This window comes from Salmo trutta, chromosome 11, assembly GCF_901001165.1.
Source record: "Salmo trutta chromosome 11, fSalTru1.1, whole genome shotgun sequence".
NCBI lineage: Eukaryota > Metazoa > Chordata > Actinopteri > Salmoniformes > Salmonidae > Salmo > Salmo trutta.
Window position 1 is genome coordinate 6,923,971 of NC_042967.1, and position 25,107 is coordinate 6,949,077.

The window sequence follows — 25,107 nt, forward strand, 5'->3', positions numbered from 1 at the left end:
AAACAATGGATGCACTCTACATGAGAGCCAAGGAAATGGTTAGGTATGTGGAGGGTCATCAAGTTATAGCAGCAATCTACCTCACCAAGCAAAGTGAGAAGAATAAGAGCACCACATTGAAGCTGCCCAGCAACACCCGTTGGGGTGGTGTTGTCATCATGTTTGACAGTCTCCTGGAGGGGAACGAGTCTCTCCAAGAAATGGCCATATCACAGTCTGCCGATATGGACAGCCCCATCAAGAGGATCCTCCTGGATGATGTATTTTGGGAGAGAGTGGTAAGCAGCCTGAAACTCCTGAAACCTATAGCAGTAGCCATTGCACGGATTGAGGGAGACAATGCCATCCTGTCTGATGTTCAGACTCTGCTTGCAGATGTAAGAGAAGAAATCTGTACTGCCCTGCCTACTTCACTGTTGCTCCAAGCAGAGGAAACTGCAGTTCTGAAATATATCAAAAAGCATTTAGACTTCTGCCTGAAGCCCATACACGTCGCAGCGTACATGTTGGACCCCAAGTATGCTGGCAAGAGCATCCTGTTTGCTGCAGAGATCAAGAAGGCCTATGGTGTCATCACTAGGCAAGGTTCTTGGCAGTCTTTGCGAAGTACACTTCCAAGCAAGGGCTTTGGGATGGAGATATGTTGGCACGACTGCCATATTGTCTCATCAGCTACCTGGAGGAAGGGATTCTGTGGATCTGAGGCTCTTTCCCCTGTTGCCTCCATCATCCTCCAAATCCCACCAACATCAGCCACCTCAGAGCGCAACTGGTCCTTTTTTGGGAACACACACACCAAAGCACGCAACAGGCTGACCAATACAAGGGTTGACAAATTGGTGGCCATCTGGGCAAATTTGAGGCTTTTTAAGTCTGACGAGCCATCCTCAACAAGGTTGGAAAGTGACAGTGAAGATGAAGCCTCAGAGTCTGATGTTCAAGAGGTGGACATTGAGGAGGTCCAGGGAGAAGACATGGAAGCCTGATAGTCTAGAAACTACAGCTTTGGTTGTCTTCCTATCATTTTACATATGTTGAAAACGTTTTTGGGAGATGCGATGGATCATTCGATATTTCATCATCATTCAATATTTTGTTGTTCAGTGAAATCATCCCATGTGAAGTCAACTCATTTAAAGTTCAATTCGTAACAATAAAAATAAAATAAAAAAATCTATTGGAAGGATTTAATTATGTCTACTTATGATAAGGTAAAAAGGTTTGTTTGTCTCCATATGATATAGTAAATATATCCAATGCAAAAAATATCTACATCCAAATGATATTAATTCACATGTATTCCCAAGGAACATTTCCACCTCTGAATATTCCCCAAAATGTGCAACCCTGTACAGAGGCCATGCAACATCATGCTGAAACATGAGGTGATGGCACGACAATGGGCCTCAGGATCTCATCACGGTATCTCTGTGCATTCAAACTGACATCAATAAAATGCATTTGTGTTGGTTGTCCATAGCTTATGCCTGCCCATACCATAACCCCACCATGGGGCATCCACACGACGCCATCTGCCCGGTACAGTTGAAACCGGGATTCATCCTTGAAGAGCATACTTCTCCAGCCTGCCAGTGGCCATCGAAAGGTGCGCATTTGCTCATTGAAGTTGGTTATGACGCCCAACTGCAGTCAGGTCAAGACCCTGGTGATGATGATGAGCACGCAGATGAGCTTCCCTGAAACGTTTTCTGACAGTTTGTGCAGAAATTCTTAGATTATGCAAACCCAGTTTCATCAGCTGTCCAGGTGGCTGGTCTCAGACGATCGCGCAGGTGAAGGTGTGGAGGTCTTTGGCTGGCGTGGTTACATGTGGTCTGCGGTTGTGAGACCGGTTGGACATACTGCAAAATTCTCTAAATCCGACGTTGGAGGCAGCTTATGGTAGAGAAATTAACATTAAATTCTCTAGCAACAGCTCTGGTGGACAATCCTGCAGTCAGGATGCCAATTGCACACTCCCCTGAGACATTGTGTTGACTTTTGTCCACAGCACAAGGTGCACCTGTGTAATGATCATTCTGTTTAATCAGCTTCTTGATATGCCACACCTGTCACGTTGATGGATTATCTTCCCAAAGGAGAAATGCCCACTAACCAGGATGTAAACAAATGTGTGCACAAAACTTGAGAGAAATAAGCTTTGTGTATATGGAAAATATCTGGGATCTTTTATTTCAGCTCATGTTTCATGGGACCAACACTTTACATGTTGCGTTTATATTTTTATACAGTATAGATTCTAGTGTCCGTCTATGACATGGTCAAAACAGACAAAAGAACAGGGGTATTGCCACAGGACTACTTTGTATTGTCACATTTGAAACCATACTTACATATTGTAAATATGTTTTCTTTTCCCCCTTTACCAAGTAGATACCTGGCCATTTCTGTACAGTAAAAGAGTGCAACTGTTTTGTGAACCTGATGTGATTCTAGAAAATCACACTACTACTGTGACCAAACAGCTGGAGGCGGATCATGCTTGCCAACTGGAGATGAAGGGCAGGGGAAGAAATCAGCCATTCTGGTTTGCGGCCTCTCAATCACACCACCACCTGATTGTAATCACTATGCCCCGAGTTTCTCTGCAGCGCAGTTGGTTGGTAAAACTGAGCTTGCAACACCAGGATAGTGGATTCGATTCCAGGGAATACCCATACGCAATAGTGGCAGATATTATACTCAACGTCACTGATTGTGATGACAATGAGTGACAAGGTGTGTATGACATGGGAAAGTGTGTTGTATTATGTTACAATAATACATGTCATCTCCCGTCTGGATTACTGCAACTCGCTGTTGGCTGGGCTCCCTGCCTGTGCCATTAAACCCCTACAACTCATCCAGAACGCCGCAGCCCGTCTGGTGTTCAACCTTCCCAAGTTCTCTCACGTCACCCCGCTCCTCCGCTCTCTCCACTGGCTTCCAGTTGAAGCTCGCATCCGCTACAAGTCCATGGTGCTTGCCTACGGAGCTGCGAGGGGAACGGCACCTCCGTACCTTCAGGCTCTGATCAGGCCCTACACCCAAACAAGGGCACTGCGTTCATCCACCTCTGGCCTGCTCGCCTCCCTACCTCTGAGGAAGCACAGTTCCCGCTCAGCCCAGTCAAAACGGTTCGCTGCTCTGGCACCCCAATGGTGGAACAAGCTCCCTCACGACGCCAGGACAGCGGAGTCAATCACCACCTTCCGGAGACACCTGAAACCCCACCTCTTTAAGGAATACCTGGGATAGGATAAAGTAATCCTTCTAACCCCCCCCCAAAAGATTTAGATGCACTATTGTAAAGTGGTTGTTCCACTGGATATCTTAAGGTGAATGCACCAATTTGTAAGTCGCTCTGGATAAGAGCGTCTGCTAAATGACTTAAATGTAAATGTAAATGCAATATTTCATATTCAGTGTTTATTTGTATACAGCAGTACTGGATTTAAGCCAATTTTCCCTCAGGGACATTAAAGTTAAATCCTACGATCGCACAAACAGACTGGCACTCCTCCAAGCCCTGTGGCGTGTTTACGACGTAGCCTTGTTCAGCCACACCTAAAACCATGAATGGCATCTAATGAATCCATCCACCCATCTGAAACGGACATTTTCTTGTGTGTTTTTAATGTGTAAAATACCCATTGCATTGATAGAGGTCACAAAGTACCCAAGTGAAGTCAAATAAAATAAAAACTTCAGTATCCATGACATAATCAAAAACAGAAATACACAAAACGGAACAATCACATGACTGATTTGTACACAGTAATCTCTTCAAATATGACAATCAAGGCAAAAGAAGTACGCATTAAAACAAACAAGAATGATAATGAATACAAGTGATTTGGCAGCACACCGTCAATTGAAGCGCACAACTATGACATACATTGTATAGGCATTACACTTGAGGGTAGGTCGTAACTGTGGTCCTAGAGAGAGAGTGGTCCTTGGGTAAGTCACCTGGTTGCAAAACTCGTTCCAGTTCCATATGCTTAACTTAAATGATTGAATGGTAATGAAACATTTAACACTGCGGAACATAAAACATCTCCTGGGGGCATTTTGTTTTCCAAACCAGCTGTAAGGTTTGCTGATTCCAAAATGGAGACAAAATAAGATAAAGTGGCGCAAAGTGCTTACAGCGCGGTATGACAAATACGTACATTTAATGTCAGAGCAACATGCTGCTTTCATAGCGTGGCTTCAAGAATAACATATTGTACGTTTAGAATTAAGAAGTAACAAAAACATGGAATTATGAGGGTCAAAATATGGCCATGTAGTACAAGCATAAATTAATACAAATTTGGTCACATCTTTTGTCTGGACACACCCAACCATTTACTCATATTACTGTATAGGCTGTTATATATATATATCCACACACTACTATTTCAGTAAGGTAGTTAATAGTACTACTATTTCAGCACTGTTGTTTATAGTACTACCATTTAAGCACTGTATCCCCTGTAGAAATTGTATTATGTTGACATTGAAAATGAGACCATCACTGACGATACCTTTGGAAAATACCCAACTTGTCATCGTCTAACTGAAATAAATGATGGCCAACGGTTCGTCCAATAGGAGTCGTCGATAGCTAGAAGAGCGTGTCAGATTGTCCCATCTGGGACAGTAGCATAGATGTAGGTCCTATTGAGCAGATCCATCTGTAGATCCTACCTTCCATCTTAGCCATTTCTATTTGCTGATAGCAAATCTTTCTACACCAGGGAATTGCAAGATATGGCCCTCCTTTGGGGACCACTTAAATGAAAACTAGAGCTTGACAACTGACCAATGTTCTTAATAGATGCGCCTGTTGTGTAGTCCATTACTGTAATGTTCTTAATAGATGCGCAAGGTTGTGTAGCCCATTACTGTAATGTTCGTAATAGATGCGCCTGTTGTGTAGCCCATTACTGTAATGTTCGTAATAGATGCGCCTGGTTGTGTAGTCCATTACCGTAATGTTCTTAATAGATGCGCCTGGTTGTGTAGTCCAGCACCATGCTAGCGGCCCCCAGTAAGGCGGGCTCTTCGAGGTCGGATGTCAGGACCTGGATGCTCTGGGCGGAGGTGAGGGCTCTCTGATCTATGACCTGCTGGACAGGTGCCTGGTAGTGGGCGGCCAGCACTCCCGACAGGATGACCAGAGAGGGGTTGACCATGTGGAGGATGTTGACGATGCCCACTCCGAGGGCCATGCCGGCTGAATGAGGAGGAAACGGGGGAGAGGAGAGTGGTTAGCTATAAAATACAGGGTGGGTTTCATACAGATGCACTATGATTCAAGCTGGGTCTGGACTATGATGTCAATGTCACATTTGATATCTTGTTGTCATGCATCATAATTCAGCAAGTAAATGAAAATGGTGGGAGGAAAGTGGTTTATTAAAACGTATTTAACCAGGTCAGTCATTGAGGGAAAATAAATGTACAGTGCCTTGAACTTTCACATTTTGTTGCGTTGCAATTCAATCTATTTCAATCTATTTCAATCCCCCTTTGTAATTTATGGTCATTGATCTACATAAAATACTTCATAATGTCGAAGTGAAAAGAAAATTCAACATATTTTTACAAATTAATAATTCAATAACTAAAATAGTCATTGCATAAGTATTCATCCCCTTTGTTTAGACAAGCCTAAATTATTTCGCAAGAAAAAATGTGTTATATGGACTGTGTGAAATAATAGGGCTTGACATGATTTCTGGATGACTACCCCCATACATACAACATCTAAGGTCCCTCAGTCAAGTATTGCATTTCAAGCATAGATTAAACTACAGAGACCAGGGAGCTTTTCGAAAGCCTCATAAAGAAGGGCAGTGATTGGTAATGGGTAACTAACAAATCAGACATTGAATATCGGTCCCCCCTACGGGACGGTTGAGCTAACGTAGGCTAACGTGATTAGCATGAGGTTGTAAGTAACAACAAAATTGTTTTTTTCTTTGTGTTATCTTTTACCAGATCTAAATGTGTTATATTCTCCTACATTCATTTCACATTTCCACAAACTTCAGTGTTTCCTTTCAAATAGTATCAAGAATATGCATATCCTCGCTTCAGATCCTGAGCTACAGGCAGATAAATGACATACCCAAAACTTTGGCGAAAATTGAAAAAAAGGGTCCGATCTTTTTTAAGCATGTTCACGTTAATAATTATGCTGTGGAAGATGTATTAAACCACCCAGACACATCAAAGATACAATCGTTCTTCTGAACTGAGCTGCCGGACAGAAAGGAAGCTGCTTAGAGATGTCACCATGAGGCCATTGGTGATTTTAAAACAGATAAAGTTCAACGGCTGTGATGGGAGTAAAACTGAACATTGTAGTGACTCCAAAATAAATGACAGCTTGAAGAGGCATACAAATATACAGAATGAAATTATTCCAAAACTTATATATGTATGCAACAACGCACTAAAGTAATACTGCAAAAAAATTGATTTTGCGTAAATGCAAAGCCTTATGTTTGGGGCAAACCCAACAACACATCACTGAGTAACTGCCTCCTTATTTTCAAGCATGGTGGTGGCTGCAGCATGGTATGGGTATGCTTGACATCGGCAAAGACTGGGGAGTTCTTCAGGATGAAAAGAAACAGGATGGCGCTAAGCACAGTCAAAATTCTAGAGGAAAACCTGATTCAGTCTGCTTTACACCAGACACTGGGAGAGGAATTCACCTTTTAGCAGGACAATAACCTACACTGGAGTTGCTAACAAAGAATACAGTGAATGCTCCTGAGTGGCCAAGTTACAATTGAGTTAAATCTGTTTGAAAATCTATAGCAAGACTTGAAAATGGCTGCCTAGCAATGATCCCAAAAACCTTGGCAGAGCTGGAAGAATTTTGAAAAATATAAAATGGCCAAATATTGCACAATCCAGGTGTGCAAATCTCTTATGGAGACATACCCAAGAAGACTCTCAGCTGTAATCACTACCCAAAAGTGTTTCTCATATGTATTGACTCAGGGGGGTGAGTATTTATCTAATCAAGGTATATAAGTGCTTTATGTTTCATTCATTTTTTTTTTTATGTTAGAATTTTTCTTCCACTGAGTATTTTGTGTAGATCATTGACAACATTAAATGTAATACCACTTTTTAACAATCAAAATGTGAAGAAATCCAAGGGAGGGGTAGACTTTCTACAGGCACCGCATCATTTAACTTATGAAGGAGTAGGTCTGATTTAAGGTGATGTTCAACCAACATAATGAGCGTGGACCCACCTGTTCTGAGAACGGCTTCAGCCTTGCGGTTGCCCAGGCGGGCTGCGTTGATGAGGTGGATGGCGCTGATGGACTCAGCCTTCTTCAGATCCACCATCCCCTCCACCTCCAGCAGTTCCTCTGGAGAACCAAACAGACACAGGCCAGAGGTCGACTCAACATCTCTTTTTCATAAGACGTGTTGTTTTAAGCTTTGCAGCCCTCCCTGGTGAAGACGGACACCCAATGTGCGCCTGGTTCAATGCATTATAACCACCATGCATTATGCTTTTCGGTTTTAAGTAAAGGATTACCAAAAAAAATCTAATCAAGTGTTCTAACTAACCGTCATGGAGCCTCTTGGCTTCTTTCTGCAGGGCCATGCCTGATGCGTAGGCCTCGATGCAGCCACGGCTGCCACACATACACTCCGGCCCGTCCAGAGACACCATGATGTGGCCCAGCTCGGCCGCGCAGAACGTACTGCCGTGGATCAGCTCGTTGTGCTGGATGATGCCCCCGCCGATGCCTGATCACAAATCAAACAGAATGGTTAGTGGTGCCCCCGTCGGTGTGGCTTCCCGATCAGCACGACTACCTTATTCGTTAGGGGTCCTTTGTTAGCAAGGTTGAGACACCCCTATAGTGACAAATGTTGTTTTGATAGCTACGCATTACTTCAGTTTGATGCGTAGCTACGCTGGCATGAACGAGCAATCCTTATGCTGTGACTCATAAAAAACGAACGTGTGGTGCATCTTGTGCACCAGCTTGATGATCGCTAACATTAGCTAGCTGACTGATTAGCGAGCTAAGCAAGGTAACTGTTTAATTAGCTAATTGTTATGCTCGTTCCTTGATCAATGATCGCTACGCTGCGTCACTATGGGCGACGGAACTTAGCTTAGAACGGATTTTGTGCAAATCAGGAAGAAGCCATGCTTATTGGGTCACTACACCTGTTCAGAAATGACACCCAACGGTTAAGTCCAGAGACACACACACACACACACACACATTACATACACACACATATACGAGAGAGAGTTCTGTCAGCTTTTAGAACGGCTGCCATGTTAGCGTCTTTATTCTCTACATTTTGGAGATGTAACACGAGAGCGCCTCCAACAATTCCCTATATGAAATGAACCGCTGTAAACAAGCAAAACAGAGGGGGGGAATTTAACTGACGTTTTTATTGATTAACATGTGTTTCCACGTCTGTACTGTGTTGTGGTGTCAACAATTTGCATATCTGCTTTCACTGGACATATTCATTAGATATTGAAAACTAATCAGAAATAAACAGCACAACACAGAAGCGTCAATTATCAGTTAGCAACGGCTATGGAGGAGAAAGTGGAGAAAGTGGCGCTCTCCGGAACGTTCAGACAGAAACCACATTGGCCCAAATCATGACTGGTTAAGTGTAAGTAATTAAAACGGACCAATATTTGTATTTTATATGAATTAGTTAAAAATGGCCGCTTTTGGAATGTGGAACTTGACTATAGAAAATCGTACTATTGTTATGTCTGATATCAAAGAACAGAGGCATGGAATGAATGTCATCATGCCGGTTTGCAGACAGTAGAAATGTTTCAAACCCCGAACAATTATGCGCAGGTGTGTCCGTAAACTGTATTTACATAATAAGTTTGACATGGGCGAATTATTTTGTCGTCAGTGAAATAGATCATCTGACAAATGGCTATTAATGCTTTTTGGCGTGTATAGCCTATTTAACCAGGTGTCGCAACGTTAAGCTTTAATTAAGCTGTCATTAACCTATGATTTACACATTAGCACTGCGTTAAGAGATTAGACAAACATGTGCTTTCATCGTTGCGATCGTTTCCAATGCCTCATGCAACAGATTAAAAATGTCATTGTCCTCAGGAAAAGTTCTCAAGTGAATTAAATAGAAATCTTAATAGTATCAGTAGCATTGTCAAAACCTGGTTACGGTGAGGTTTTTTCCCTTTAGTCGCTCACTTTGTAAAAAACTAAATCAAAATGGTTTGCAAATGCCTCAAAGACAATTACCTCATTCAACAGGGGGTAGCCGTGGAGGACTGTGGTCCAGGACACAAATCCAGTTTTTCAATACCTTTTCAATCTATTCAAAATGAAAAACGGTACTGACTGACATCTGATTGCCTACTTTCGGATTGGTCTGCTATGCACGCAATCCACCCACACAGTCATTTTTTACTATCCATCTCATCTGGGTGTGGAATGTATTCAACCTTTGCAAATAATCTAACCTTAAGTTAAAAAGGTTATAATGACAGTCATGCATATTTCATAGAAACACGATGAACAGAAAATGAAATCAACAGAATGAACGGTAATAGTACCTGTTCCAGTGATGATGGTGACAAAGTTCTCCACTCCTTTGCCGTGGCCAAACTTCTTCTCTGCCAGGGCGGCACAGTTGCCGTCGTTGTCGACCCAGACGGGCAGGTGGAGGGCGTCAGAGATGGGGGTGCGGATGTCGATGGAGCTCCACTCCTGGATCAGCTTGGTGGAGTGGAGGATCACACCCTCCTGGGGGTTCACCCTGCCCCCAGTCGACACACCTGAGGGGGGTGGAGGAGAGCGAATCAGATCCTGTCAAACTAGGGGTCTTTTCCTACTAGCTACTAACAAGCTCTTTATTGAGGAAAAATTTACTTACGACTGTGATATGTGGTCGTCTCACCTAGCTACCTTAACATGAATGCACTAATAACTAAGTCGCTCTGGATAAAATCGTCTGAAATTACTCAAATGTAAAAAATGATTATATAGTGAGAAAACTAGGGTCTACGCAGACTTTGAAGCGTATTTATTGTCACTGAGCACAACAAACTGGGGCAAGAGATTGTGACGTTTACGCATTTAAAACATTGAATAAAGTGAAGTTATTTGACACAAGTACAGTGAAATGGTTCAATTGCAAGCCCCGCCCAACATTTGGTATAGTCAATGTGCTTCCTGACAGATTCGCATAAGAAAAGGTTGCCATATTCAAGTGCAATTCAAAACATAAAAAGGGACATTTCATGAAGGAGAGAAAGCCACGTACCCACTCCCAGAATCCGGCAGTTGAGATGAACAGCGTCAAAGACTGCCTCCGCACACATCTTCAGTATCAGCTCGATCCTCGCCTCGTAGGTTTTGGGGTTCGCCTGAGTATACTTCTTCACTATCTTACCCTACAATTAAAAAATATGTATATATTAAAAATAAAAAAATATGACCAATACACTAATACTTAAAATAAAATGTTCCTTAAATTACATTTTATTTTTGCCCATATATAAAATAATAAAGTATATGCCATTTAGGAGACGATTTTATCCGAAGCGAATTAGTCATCCTATTGGTGGCCCCAGCAGAGCTCTAACCCACAACCATACAAGTGTCTTGCTCTACCAACTCAGCCACAGAGAACCAACAAGTTTTAAATTGTTGCCCACAAAGATAAGATATTTCATGCAGATAAATCCACTTGTTCAACACAATCAACCGATAAGTACAGTTGGTACATTATTTGATAAGGAAGGCCACCCAAGGAAAGGAAAACACAATGTGTTGGTTGACAAGTCAGTGCTTGTCTGACGTCAGCGATTTCATTAAATATATCAGCGTCTCAGAAGAATGTTATACCTAACAGCCACTATCAGCTGAGCGGCACATGCTCATGGTGTTACTCACGTAAAATCATAAATCAAATGGGGCCTAATCAAGATAAAAATGTGTTAAAAGACAGACGACTTCCGTTAGGCTAAAGAATGATCGGTTGACATTCTAATCTAACCATTAGTCATGAAGTTGGAGAATAGAAGATATGAATTCTCACTGTTGACATTTGTGTTCAACTCCAGCTTACTCACTGACGAAAAGCAGTTTTAGACAATACACATGCCCGCGACAAATAATAACAAATTACATTTCTATAGCGCTTTACACAATATGAAAGCGCTTCAAAAGCAAAAAATAAACAAGCAATACATCATGAGTAGCCTGGCTATAGTTAGGTCAACCAAGAGAGGCCAAGTCTTTGAGTGCATGCATCCTCCAAAAGATGGAGAGGGACAGTTCATGGCTTGATCAGGCTAGAAATGGTACAGGCCTGGGGCTTCTTCCATGAGAAGTGCAACGTTACAAAAATAGAACAGAATTTACTTAATTCTTGGTCGTGTTGAAAAGCAAATTCTTTCAGCTCTGTACATCATGCCATCTTGGTATGGTAAATCTTTTTATCTGAAACTTTTCTAGTTCCATCGATCATTTCTTCAGTGCATTTCGAGGGACCTTTGGTGGTTATGGGCATTCTACACTATCAACCACCATCACAAACCTGAACTAGTTGGGTGTAGAGGGATGATGAACCCACATGGATGGTTAGACAGAAATCTGAGAAGCACACGGCAGTGAGAGAATAGATGGATAGTGAAATGTACTGTGTGTTTATTTTGATGATGTATGACCAGGAAGAGGATTTTTGCTTTTAACCAATCCCGACTAATAATGGTAAGATAAATAAGAATAACAAATCTAACATGCAGTGTACCCCCCCACCTCACCACTACCACCGTACCCTCATGCTGACGATGGCCACGCGGAGGTTGGTCCCCCCCAGGTCGACGGCTAGGGCGCTCTGAGTCTCCAGGATGTGGTCGATGTCTTGGGAGATGTCCCACTCCTTGACGGGGGGGAAGCAGAAGGTCTTCTGCAGCGGCTCATCAAGGTCGATGGTCTGCAGGAACTTCAGGATGCGAGGCACCGCATTCCCGTCGCCGTAGATCTTCGAGCTGGTGGGGGGAAAATTAAAAAAAATAAAAATTAAATCACACGGGATGAAGAAGAGGGGAATTTTAGTGAGATTTCAGTTCTATATGAAAAATGGAAGTTGTGAGGGTTACTATAAATAAATACATACTACCGTTCAAAAGTTTGGTGTCACTTAGAAATGTCCTTGTTTTTGAAAGAAAAGCACATCTTTTGTCCATTAAAATAATATCAAATTGATCAGAAATACAGTGTAGACATTGTTAATGTTGTAAATTACTATTGTAGCTGGAAACGGCAGATTTTTTATGGAATATCTACATGGGTGTACAGAGGCCCATTATCAGCAACCATCACTCCTGTGTTCCAATGGCACGTTGTGTTTGCTAATCCACGTTTATATACATATACATACATACATACATACACATACATATATATACTACCGTTAAAAAGTTTGGGGTCATAAAATTATCATTTTAAAAGGCTAATTGATCATTTAGAAAATGCTTTTGCAATTATGTAAGCACAGCTAAAAACTGTTGTTCTGATTAAAGAAGCAATAAAACTGTCCTTTAGACTAGTTGAGTATCTGGAGCATCAGCATTTGTGGGTTTGATTACAGGCTCAAAATGACCAGGAACAAAGACCTTTCTTCTGAAACTCGTCAGTCTATTCTTGTTCTGAGAAATGAAGGCTATTCCATGCGAGAAATTGCCAAGAAACTGAAGATCTCGTACAACGCTCTGTACTACTCCCTTCACTGAACAGCACAAACTGTCTCTAACCAGAATAGAAAGGGGAGTGGGAGGGCTCGGTGCACAACTAAGCAAAAGGACAAGTACATTAGAGTGTCTAGTTTGAGAAACAGACACCTCACAAGTCCTCAACTGGCAGCTTCATTAAATAGTACCCGCAATACACCAGTTTCAACATCAACAGTGAAGAGGCGACTCCGGGATGCTGGACTTCTAGACATTTCGAAATGAACTCAAACTTTTGAATGGTATTGTATATACATCCCCATATATCTTAGAGCTGAAAAGGGAGAAGGGAGATTTTAGCTTTTAGACCTTCATTTAACAAGCCAAGTCAGGTTTAAAGGTTTAAGAAAGACTAAAAGAGCCAATTCTGCCGCAAATATATATATATTTTTTTTAAAGGTATAAGTTCATTGAAATGGGGAAATGTAAGATTACTTAAAGGGTGACTGCACTGATTTGGCCTCGTTTTGAAGATTGCTCATTAAGAATTGCTAGCGGCCATGACTGAAGCCGAATGAGAGTTGTCTTGGGGGTGTGGTATGTTTGTATGTTATAAACTGGGTGGTTCGAGCCCGAATGCTGATTGGCTGACAGCCGTGGTATATCAGACCATATTCCATGGGTATGAACATTTTTTTTTTTTCTGCTGTAGTTACATTGGTAACCAGTTTATAATAGCAGTAAGGCACCTAATATAGCCAATATGCCATGGCTAAGGTCTGTATCCAGGCAAGACGTAACGAGAACTGCCTTTAGCTGTGGTATATTGGCCATATACCACACCCCGTCAGGCCTTATTGCTTAACTGTACCGTGGCAATTACGGTTGTTTGTCCCTCCTGAGTCACCGTAGCAACAACATAGCCACGTCCTCAAAATATTAAAATGGTCAGAATTAATCCGTAATCAAGACATCTGTAATTAAATGTAGAAGTTTTTGCCGAGAAGGTTTTAGTCGCGCAATTCTATATCTAGCGAAGGTGTTTGGTGCAGTATTTCTCAAGTTAACAAAATGTGCATGATAAACTAGTCAGTACACTGCAGACAGTCTATCAAGTGGCTACGCGCTCAGGACTGATTTCTGGGAACAATAACAGGTCTACAACTTCCTTATCTGCAAGCTGTCAAACTATCGTAAATAAAGCACAAGCTACAGGCTGTTTATCAGTGCCCTTAATCACAAAATCGCTAGCTAGCTAAGTTCCAACTCTGTGTTCGTCATTGAAACTAGGAAATAGTAGCTATCAGGCATATTCAGCAGCCAGGCCACAATCAGCTTATCAAGTCACTGGCGAGGTGCAAAGTTTTGCTTTTTACAACTTTCTCATCATTACCACAGTGTATCTGTCTGACAGTGTTTAATAGGGAATGATGTTACAAAACAGGTTTTGGGGGGGACACTATTCTTACGAATGGGTTTAGGACTACTGACAACTTCCAGTTGGGAGACAAGTGCACTCTGATCGTCTCAATGATCATTTTGGCCAAGTAAGTGTCAGACTCGAGTGATTGACACTATCAAACACATCAGCAAGTGGCCACTCCATAAAAGGTTTAGGGCCAAGGGTTATTTCAGCATAACATTGGCGACATGTTCTCTTATGTAAACAAGTCTGAGATGCTGGGTAACGGGCAGGTCGGTCTCACAGTCTGGAGGTTCTGGCTGCTATGATTTAATGGAGTGTGCGCAGCTGATAGAGCACAATCAGCACTGTTCTTTCTTTTCGGGCACTGGGCACGATCGTAATCCATCCAACTCACCAGTATGTCGTGACAAACGCAGTTTTGGAAATGATCCTATTTACAGTTTGTAGTCAATTTTGACATTAGAATTAAAGTTTGACTCGTATTGATGCCACATGGGCCGTTTAAAACCAAATAAGTTGGTTCTAAGCGGCAGTTCACCTTTAAGTTCAGTTCAGAGTGATCTGGAGTTTCTGTAACACACGCTTTCCAGTGTTACGTTTGTGACACTCAAGGTTCAGGTTGATGGTCACTAGACTTGATACTGAATGTTATGGATTATTCTCCTATCTGTTGATAGTGGTTGATGCCAGACTGGAAGTACAAGGACCGAGGACACACTGATTATTCACTGTTGTATTGTACTGATGACATCCTGTAAACACTGTGATTCTGTACCAGCTGAGAAACTCACTGCCTTTTTGTTTTGTCTTCCTACAAGACTCTCGGGCTGGTGTTCACAGAACATTTGGTGCTGTCTGATTAGGATACAAAAGGCCCCGTCTCCAAGAGGTCAGTTAGACATTTTCTCTGCTTCTGGGCTGGATGATGTCTCCCTGTTGCAACTTGTAATAACCCTGTAATAAGCCCTTTTTCTAGAGGTTACGCAATGATGCTTACCAGGGGTATCTCTTCCCGAACTGCAGCTCCAGGGCATGGTAGATCTTATTCTGAGTGTCTGCGTCTCGGACATGGAGGACGTTTTCACCTGGAAATAGAAAATACAGCTCAATAAGCATTCATAATGGGACGATTTGAAGAATGACAACAAAGCAATCACCAAACACCCATACTGTACTGGCAAGTTACAATGAAGAACTATACCAGGAAATATACAATGAAAAGTAACACTGGTAACTACAAGTAGGCCCCCTAGCCTGCTCCAAAATGGAGGCCACGCTTGTCTCTAAAATGGCACACCATTTCTCCATTTAGTGCACTACTTTTGACCAGGGCCCATATTCGAGCAGTATATAGGGTGCCATTTTGGACTAAATGGTCATGAACATTAGTAGACCCCCCTACCAGTCTCTCTCCCAGTCTGCCTGGACCCCAGGTTGATGACGGGGGTCCCGAAGGCCCCGGCCTCTCTGACGCCACAGCTGCTGTTGCCGATCATGGCCCCAGCGTGACACACCAGCTGGATGAACTGCTCGAAGGGCACGTGCTTCACCGCTCGGAAGTTAGGGTGCTGCTCCACGCCCTTCTTCCTCATCACGCGCACCATCTCCTTACTTCCTGTTGGGGGTCGTCACGGAGACGGGACAGGGGTTGCCAGGAGTTACAAGACGGAACGGAGAAGACTGTGGGATGTCTAATTTAACCCGACTCCTACACAGTCCACACTTGGACATTCAACTGAATTTTTTATTTATTTATTTCACCTTTATTTAACCAGGTAGGCAAGTTGAGAACAAGTTCTCATTTACAATTGCGAATGAACTGCAGCCATTTCCTGTTTAGCCGTAGTGTTTCGTTGGATTTGAAGCACTGTACACTTGGTTTCTAATCCTTTCTGGGGACGTTCTACGCCCTTCAAACCAGTTCTAGCCCTAACCATGAGACAGACTGAAGGATTCAGCCCTATACACTAAATTGCCTTAGGCATTTACTGTACATTCTGTTGGCATTAGATGAGACGGTTGCTGTAGCGTGTAGGATGAAACCCAAAACATGTCATGCTTGTTCCTAGCCAATTACAGAGGCGGGAACATGCATTAGATCTAAGAAGGAAAAAAGACATGCAGCTGAAATAGATAAGCAGATCCCTTCAACAGAGCAGCCTTCTCACACTATTGACCAAGGGAGGGTTGACACTGTAGCTCCAGCTCCACGCTGTGCGTGTGGGGCTGCGCAATACGACGGCGCAAAGAGGAGCGAAAAGAGGAAAGGGCGAGGAAAAAAAGAGAGAATCCCCCACTGACCTGCGTCTATGTTGGGGAAGAGGACGAGCGTTCGCTTGTTGAAGGAGATGAGGGCGTCCAACATCAGCTCGTAGATCTTGATGGAGTTCTTGATGTCGGTGGTGACCGGGTGCTGCAGGGCCACGATGTAGTTGTCCTCCTTCACATTGTCTCCTGTGGATAACATTTAGAACTTCTTCAGCATTCTAGTACTTTCTGAACAGGGGGAAGTCAACAGTCTTCCCCTGCCACTGTTCTTTCTGCCCTGAAGGGACTAGCTAAAAGCCCCAGAAATTTATGAAATGATTTAACAACATTCTTATGATAACTCGTTTCCCACACCCTTCCACGCCGAAGGTACTAGCTACTGTACCATATCACTATACTATACTATATAGTACTATACCACTGTCCTAAAGTTGGTAATAAAAGGCTGGCCCTTTTAACCTGATTGGCCTGCAGCCCTGTCAATCACCCTTTATTGAAGCCTCCCCTCATTCCAACCAATCAAGTCGCTTGGATGCACTCCAGGGCACCGCCTACTCACACACCAAGTTAGCGTGCGTTACCTGTATCTCGAGAAGACAAGTTGTTGGGATGCTGACAGACTTTTCACATGCTGTTTCTGAAGTGTTGTGCGTTCATTGACAAGTGCGTGTTGGAAATTAATAGTGGGTTCATGTTGGGTGTAATACCAGCCAGTGTCAGATATAACTATATGACAAAGACACTGCGACTTTGTCACCTTGGTGATGTAAAGGCAGGCCATGAAACCTAAAACGCCATCACTGTCCTCAGTCCAGGTAACTGTAGCTGACTAGGCCATCAAGGTCAGTACTAATTCCGACCAAGAGATCTGCTGCATATTCAAATAGGAGTTTAAAACTGGTGCTGTGCAGAAACTGTAGCCGTCTTAGTTTGGGTGCTTGACACTGACAGCAGAGGTTGTAATTCCCTGCCTGACAAGGAAAAACTCTGGGCCCTGGAACCTGGCTATTAGTCTGGTATACTGCATTGAACTGCATTCCCCCGCTGAAAAAGTTTGAACGCCACTGATTTAGGGGTTTTAAGCATAGTTACTTCAATACTTACCGAGCCAGTTCCTGATGATGTCCATGTAGTCGTCGCGGTGATGGGCGGCCAGCAGCTTGTCGTAGGAGGGGCAGCCCGCCAACAGGATGCGAGTGTGGTCCTCACACATGGCGATGAGGTGCTGTTCGGCGGTGCGGGTGCAGCAGGCGTGGTAGTGGGCCAGCTTGGAGATGGCGTGACGGATCGAGTCGTCGATGGTGCCGCTCACCTTGGGATGGGAAAGGAGGAAGGATCAGACGTCAGGGTAAAAAGTCTGTGTATTGTCTCTGTGGCGGTTCGTTGAGTGTTTGAAGCACTGCTATTGTCCTTAGGGTACAAATAGTCATTTTTATTGAACCAAGACCATCATTATCTCTGTTATGTTGCCTTCTTTGGTTTCCAGGATTTCTGTGTATTTTTCGTAACCTCGTTATTTTTTATGGTAATAAGCAGGTATTAACTCAGTAATTACATAGTTAAAATGGCAATTACACAGTAAATAGTAACTAAAATACACAAAACAACAGTTAAAAGAACATCCTATATCAAATAACAGGTAACTACAAGCAACCAATATTTGAATCTAGTTATATTCAGCTCCCAACACAGATATACCCTACTTCCTGAAAAAAACCTTCAGATATATGACATCACTTCCCCCATTCCCTCACCTCTCCTCCCTCCAGGTGCAGGATGCGAATGTTCATCAGAGCAGCAGCCGTTGCCAGGGCGAGGGCGTCGAAGCGGTCGCCGTGGACGACCAGAACGTCGGGACGGAGACGGTGGAGGACATCTGGCAGCTTGACCAGCGCCAGGCCCACCGACTCCACCATGGCTGCCTCGTCCTCCCCGCGCACGATGGTGTGCAGCTTGGAGCCGATGTCAAAGTCATCCTGCTCGATCATCCGGAACGTGTTGCTGAAGGAGGACAGGTGGTCAAACCAATCATTTCATTCATGAATGAATACATCCTATTAGACAAATTAAAAATACAAAAGTGGCTTCAACTAAGTGAAATGAACAATAAACTAAATATCGTCACCGATAAAAACACAAATTCAGACTTATTTCCATTGTGGTCCTCATTAAGGACAGGAGATTTTCCTGGTCAGGGCAAGCATTCAGAAAACACTTGAGACATGATTACTCAATTAACACTTCTTCCTCAGAGTGCAAATAAACAATGAATGTCATTGTAAAAACATTGGCAAATAGTTGTGATTTCAGTGGATCAGGAAAAACTAGTTCCAGCACACCCACCTCCAGCTCAAACTCACCCATAATCATCAATGAGATGGGATCCCAGCACACCCACCTCCAGCTCAAACTCACCCATAATCATCAATGAGATGGGATCCCAGCACACCCACCTCCAGCTCAAACTCACCCATAATCATCAATGAGATGGGATCCCAGCACATCCACCTCCAGCTCAAACTCACCCATAAGCATCAATGAGATGGGATCCCAGCACACCCACCTTCAGCTCAAACTCACCCATAAATCATCAATGAGATGGGATCCCAGCACACCCACCTCCAGCTCAAACTCACCCATAATCATCAATGAGATGGGATCCCAGCACATCCACCTTCAGCTCAAACTCACCCATAATCATCAATGAGATGGGATCCCAGCACACCCACCTCCAGCTCAAACTCACCCATAATCATCAATGAGATGGGATCCCAGCACACCCACCTTCAGCTCAAACTCACCCATAATCATCAATGAGATGGGATCCCAGCACATCCACCTTCAGCTCAAACTCACCCATAATCATCAATGAGATGGGATCCCAGCACACCCACCTCCAGCTCAAACTCACCCATAATCATCAATGAGATGGGATCCCAGCACACCCACCTCCAGCTCAAACTCACCCATAATCATCAATGAGATGGGATCCCAGCACACCCACCTCCAGCTCAAACTCACCCATAATCATCAATGAGATGGGATCCCAGCACACCCACCTCCAGCTCAAACTCACCCATAATCATCAATGAGATGGGATCCCAGCACACCCACCTCCAGCTCAAACTCACCCATAATCATCAATGAGATGGGATCCCAGCACACCCACCTCCAGCTCAAACTCACCCATAATCATCAATGAGATGGGATCCCAGCACACCCACCTCCAGCTCAAACTCACCCATAATCATCAATGAGATGGGATCCCAGCACACCCACCTCCAGCTCATACTCACCCATAATCATCAATGAGATGGGATCCCAGCACACCCACCTCCAGCTCAAACTCACCCATAATCATCAATGAGATGGGATCCCAGCACACCCACCTCCAGCTCAAACTCACCCATAATCATCAATGAGATGGGATCCCAGCACACCCACCTTCAGCTCAAACTCACCCATAATCATCAATGAGATGGGATCCCAGCACACCCACCTCCAGCTCAAACTCACCCATAATCATCAATGAGATGGGATCCCAGCACACCCACCTCCAGCTCAAACTCACCCATAATCATCAATGAGATGGGATCCCAGCACACCCACCTTCAGCTCAAACTCACCCATAATCATCAATGAGATGGGATCCCAGCACACCCACCTCCAGCTCAAACTCACCCATAATCATCAATGAGATGGGATCCCAGCACACCCACCTCCAGCTCAAACTCACCCATAATCATCAATGAGATGGGATCCCAGCACACCCACCTTCAGCTCAAACTCACCCATAATCATCAATGAGATGGGATCCCAGCACACCCACCTTCAGCTCAAACTCACCCATAATCATCAATGAGATGGGATCTCAGCACACCCACCTTCAGCTCAAACTCACCCATAATCATCAATGAGATGGGATCCCAGCACACCCACCTTCAGCTCAAACTCACCCATAATCATCAATGAGATGGGATCCCAGCACCACCACCTCTAGCTCAAACTCATCCGGGTTGGCCTTGATGCCAAACATGATGGGTGCCAGCTTGGAGTAGTCTGCCCGGTTACACGTCGCCACGCACACCCGCAGCTTCCGCATGGCTTTGCTCTCCTCCATCTTGTCAGTCTTCTCTCTCATCCTCTGCATTCTCAGATAGTACAGTTCCTGGTAAACAGAGAGAGAGAGATGATGGTGTTCAGAGTTGAGATGCTTCAAAGGAAGCTGTGATGAAAACACTGAGGTTTATAGGAGTGGCCTGTGGCCCGATGCTCCTCATCATGTTTTGTGAAGGGAGTAGTACTCATCATTGTAAAACTACTCAGGCCACAAAATATTAAATAGAGCAATATACCACATTACTTCTTACTAGTAAAACATTTCTTGTTTTAGAAACATTAAGTATGCACATCCATTTGTATTGTGTTTATTTGTCTGACGGTCTGATGAAACCAAGATTGAAATCTTTGGCCTGAATGCCAAGCGTCACGTCTGGAGGAAACCTGGCACCATCCCTACACTAAAGAATGGTGCTGGCAGCATCATGCTGCGGGGATGTTTTTCAGAGGTGGGGACTGAGAGACTAGTCAGGATCGAGGGAAAGGGTTATTGTGTGTAGATTGATGAGGAAAATAAACAATTTAATCAATTTTAGAATAAAGGCTGTAACGTAACAAAATGTGGAAAAAGTCAAGGGGTCTGAATACTTTCCGAAGGCACTGTATACAAATACGCTTCTGTGTGTTTTGTTTGTAAGCTCAAAAATGGACAGCGATGTCCAACGGGCCTTTGAAAAACAAAATACTTTCTCTATTATCATAGAATATGGGGTCATCCTGCAGGTGGTTTCTGAAACTAATTCAACCTGTGTGTGAATCCATTAAGTCTAAGTTAGGGAGAGTTTCCTCCCAAGGTCGAGCGAGAAGGCCCTGCTGTACACTCCAGCCGCTAACAAGCTACTTGTATCTGTGGTCTCATGTCAACACTGATGTAATGGTTAAGTTGGTTACCTGGAAGCTTAGTCAGACATGGTCTACTGGTTTATTGAAAATCTACACTCAAACTGTTGTGATAGGTTTAATTTGATTACTGTAACCAACTTTTTGAAGGCACATGACACAAAAGCGGGTATAAAAAGGGATTCACAAAGAAGTAAAGCTTTGAGTAAATGTACTTGAGATGTCTAGTACTTTTCTCCCGGGTGCTACGTCATGGCTGCCTGCTTCGACACCCGTCATGTCTCTGCTTGTCTTTGTCAATAAAACGTCTCATACTCTGTAAGCCATCCTGATCCCTCTTCATCATCAATTACCTAGAGTCCTTCGACAGCCTTAGCCAATTTTTTTCTTCAACTATGACAGAATGTTTCTGCAGTGAACATATTATGAATGCACTTCAGTGGTATAAATATCAATGAAGAAAAGTATTGATACAGCCTACCCTAGGCTAAGCTGTAAGATCGATCAAAGTCTAAAATCAAATTCAACAGAACCAAAAATAGATTTTTTTATAAAGTCAGAACTGATACCACGTCAAGATAGCTCATAGGATAATATTTACACAGTATAGGCTAACCCCTGATAAGATCAACGTCAACAAAACAAAACGATTGTGGACTTATGGAAACAGTAGAGGGAGCACCCCACTATCCACATCGACGGGACAGCAGTGGAAAAGGTGGAAAGTTAAGTTCCTCGGCGTACACATCACGGACAAACTGAAATGGTCCACCCACACAGACAGTGTGATGAAGAAGGCACAACAGCGCCTCTTCAACCTCAGGAGGCTGAAGAAATTTGGCTCGTCACCTAAAACCCTCAAACTTTTACAGATACACAATTAAGAGCATCCTGTCGGGCTGCACAACCGCCTGGTACGGCAACTGCACCGCCCATAACCGCCGGGATCTCCAGAGGGTGGTGCGGTCTGCACAACGCATCACCGAGGTCAACCTACCTGCTCTCCAGGACACCTACAGCACCCAATGTCACAGAAAGGCCAAAAAGATCAAGGACAACAACCACCCGAGCCACTGCCTGTTCACCCCGCTATCATCCAGAAGGCGAGGTCCGTACAGGTGCATCAAAGCTGGGAACGTGAGACTGAAAAATAGAAGCTATCTCAAGGCCACCAGACTGTTAAAATAGCCATCACTAACACAGTGAGGCTGCTGCCTACATAGACTTGAAATCACTGGCCACTTTATTTAAAGTGACTAGTGATCATTTATTAATGTTTACATATCTTCCATTACTCATCTCATATGTATATACTGTATTTTATACCATCTATTGCATCTTGCTTACGCCGCTCGGTCAATGCCCATCCATATATTTATATGTACACATTCTTATTCCATCCCTTCACCCCTTCAATAGAACTGAGACTAGAGAACAGTGATGTCTTCCACTAGCTGTGAAGTAATAATTAACTAGCAGCAGAGCACAAACGCAGCTGTACCAACGCCCAGGCAAACAGACTCCTAAAAACAACTGCAGCCAAAAGAACACAACTGTAAAAGTTACTGTGTACTACTAACTACAGGCTACTATTGACAGAAGCGTCAACAAGTAGCCCAGCCTAGACGCTCCTGGAGGTGGTTTAAAAATGGGACAGTGCCAAACATTGTCCTTAAGTAATCACCTTTGAGGTTTCAACTTCGGAGCTGATGATCGACGGTGACAATAAATCATTCAACGCAAACTGAGATTTTTTCATTTGGTTTCCCAGACCCAGATTCAAAGACTTCTCCGCTGAAAATTATTTTTTAAATCTAGGACAGGCTATATCAAGGCTGCTCACCACAGCATAGTTTTGACACCCAGTTTTATTTTTTTATTTTTTTAAACGAATGTAGTACAGAGCAAGACAGTGGGCCTACATTCAGGCCCCGTCACAGCATCCAAATGACTACAAATACTGAAGACGCCTAGCTGACCTTTCCCCCAATAAACCTGGGATATCAAGGTATAGCCCGTGAACCGCTCCAACTTTCATAAAAAGATATAGCTCGGGACCCAAATGTTGTGACGTTCTTAACATAAGGAGTGATGACCATCAGTTGGCATCAATGTATTGGCCTACAACCGAACATTTTGTAGCATGTCACCTTGGAAACAAACCCATTGCATTCAATGGCGTGTGGAGTGATGAGACACGGTGCCTCCATTGAACATGTCACATCATCTCAAAGTCATAAGTAGTATTCAAAATGATTAGGCTACACTATCAACCAGAAGGGAAACCGTCGCATTTTTTTCAGTGAACTGGCCAACTACCCACACAGTACAGTTTGAGCACAGCCATACAAGAGGCACAAAAAAAAAATCCCATTCAACTGCAACATGAAATTAAATCTTGATCCTTTGGTTTGTTGAACGACAAGAGAAACATTGGGCAGCCCATGCATTCAGACAGACAGCCAATGCATTCATCACAACAATCCAACCAGCCCATCCCCTCTCTGCATCTCTCTCCCTGACACACACACAGCCTGTAGACTACGCCGGATGTCTCACTGAAAAGCTAACATGCCAGGCATTTTCCTCTCCGCACTGGGTTGGTTCTTAGGGTGCGTTTACATAGGCAGCCCAATTCTTGATGTTCTCTTCACTAATTGGTCTTTTGACCAAAAAGATCAGCTCTGAAAAAGATTGGATGTGAAAAAAGCTGATGTGATTGGTCAAAAGAAAAAAAAAGATCTGAATTTGTCTGCCTGTCTAAACGTAGCCTACGAGCCAGAATCCACCCTCCCTCTGACACACACCGCCCTTGTTTCCAATGAAGTGTCACAAGACCGGGGCTGCTTCCTACTCTGAGCGATAAGGGGAGCAGCAGCATGCGAGGAGGGAAAAAAGGAGGATAAAAGCCACCTTGACTCACATGAGGGTTTCTGCCTATAGGCCTTGGACGCATGGTCAGTCCACTCCGCGATCCACTCCTCTCCCTAGCCTTCTCTCCTCCTTTCTTTGGTCTCTTCCCTTCCCTTCGGATCATTTGAAAGGCTCACTGCAAAAGGCTAGCTGGTCTTCCTCCTAGCTGACAAAGCAGCAGCAGCCTGTCGAGAGAGAGTAAAGAGGGGAGGAGGGGCCTTCCCTCATCTGACTCAAGAGAGCCCTGATTGGCTGCTGGGCGAGAGGGAACGATTGAAGCTTCCTGCATCGAAGCCTCCTACAGCCAGGGCCCAATATATTACAGACTGACTATGAGCTCAACAACCCAGATAAAATCAATGCTTAGTAAGAAATGTGAGGCCAATAACCATATATTGATAATGAAGCGAAGTCTTCCCCCCCCCTAATGTTGCAAACCCAGCTTTCTGTTGTCACCCAGAGTCACACCCTGTTGTCACCCCCAAGCTAAAGGCTCGTCACACAATATTTTAAAACAGCAGGTTTTTAAAGGACAATAGAGTTCAGTCATGTTCTTTGTTGTCGTGGAAAATCAAGCATCATGATTTGTGGTATTGCGATACGGGTACCGTGACAACCATAGGTCTGGGAATCAATGACCATCATTTCCCCCTTCCTAATCAATAAATATGTCAGTATCAACACATCAGCAGTGAATTATAGACCAAAGGGTTTCTTGACAACACTCCAAAAGCCCCTCTCTTTAACCTTAGATGCACTCTCAAACCAAATTTAAAAAATGATACAGAATACAACATTTCTATCACATTTCTTC

At 43.6% G+C, this 25,107-nt stretch overlaps 1 protein-coding gene across 11 annotated transcripts in view; it reads right to left on the reverse strand.

Moving 5' to 3' along the window:
- Positions 1-3,414: 3,414 nt before the first annotated feature.
- LOC115202183 (bifunctional UDP-N-acetylglucosamine 2-epimerase/N-acetylmannosamine kinase) overlaps positions 3,415-25,107 on the reverse strand; it is a 38,800-nt gene continuing 17,107 nt past the window's right edge. For 5 of the 11 annotated variants that reach the window (XM_029766137.1, XM_029766139.1, XM_029766138.1 and 2 more), the window contains 12 exons: positions 20,378-20,589; positions 18,176-18,422; positions 17,526-17,733; positions 16,455-16,607; positions 15,556-15,768; positions 15,151-15,238; positions 11,833-12,046; positions 10,315-10,444; positions 9,605-9,826; positions 7,591-7,773; positions 7,266-7,385; positions 3,415-5,224 (listed from right to left, as the gene is read on the reverse strand). In XM_029766137.1, the coding sequence (XP_029621997.1) occupies positions 4,989-5,224; positions 7,266-7,385; positions 7,591-7,773; positions 9,605-9,826; positions 10,315-10,444; positions 11,833-12,046; positions 15,151-15,238; positions 15,556-15,768; positions 16,455-16,607; positions 17,526-17,733; positions 18,176-18,422; positions 20,378-20,589 (2,226 nt within the window). In that variant the 3' untranslated portion in view covers positions 3,415-4,988. Of the gene's footprint in view, positions 5,225-7,265; positions 7,386-7,590; positions 7,774-9,604; positions 9,827-10,314; positions 10,445-11,832; positions 12,047-15,150; positions 15,239-15,555; positions 15,769-16,454; positions 16,608-17,525; positions 17,734-18,175; positions 18,423-18,781; positions 18,957-20,377; positions 20,590-24,303; positions 25,100-25,107 lie in introns of those variants that run through there. The other 6 variants (XM_029766131.1, XM_029766134.1, XM_029766132.1 and 3 more) reach the window with 3 other exon arrangements.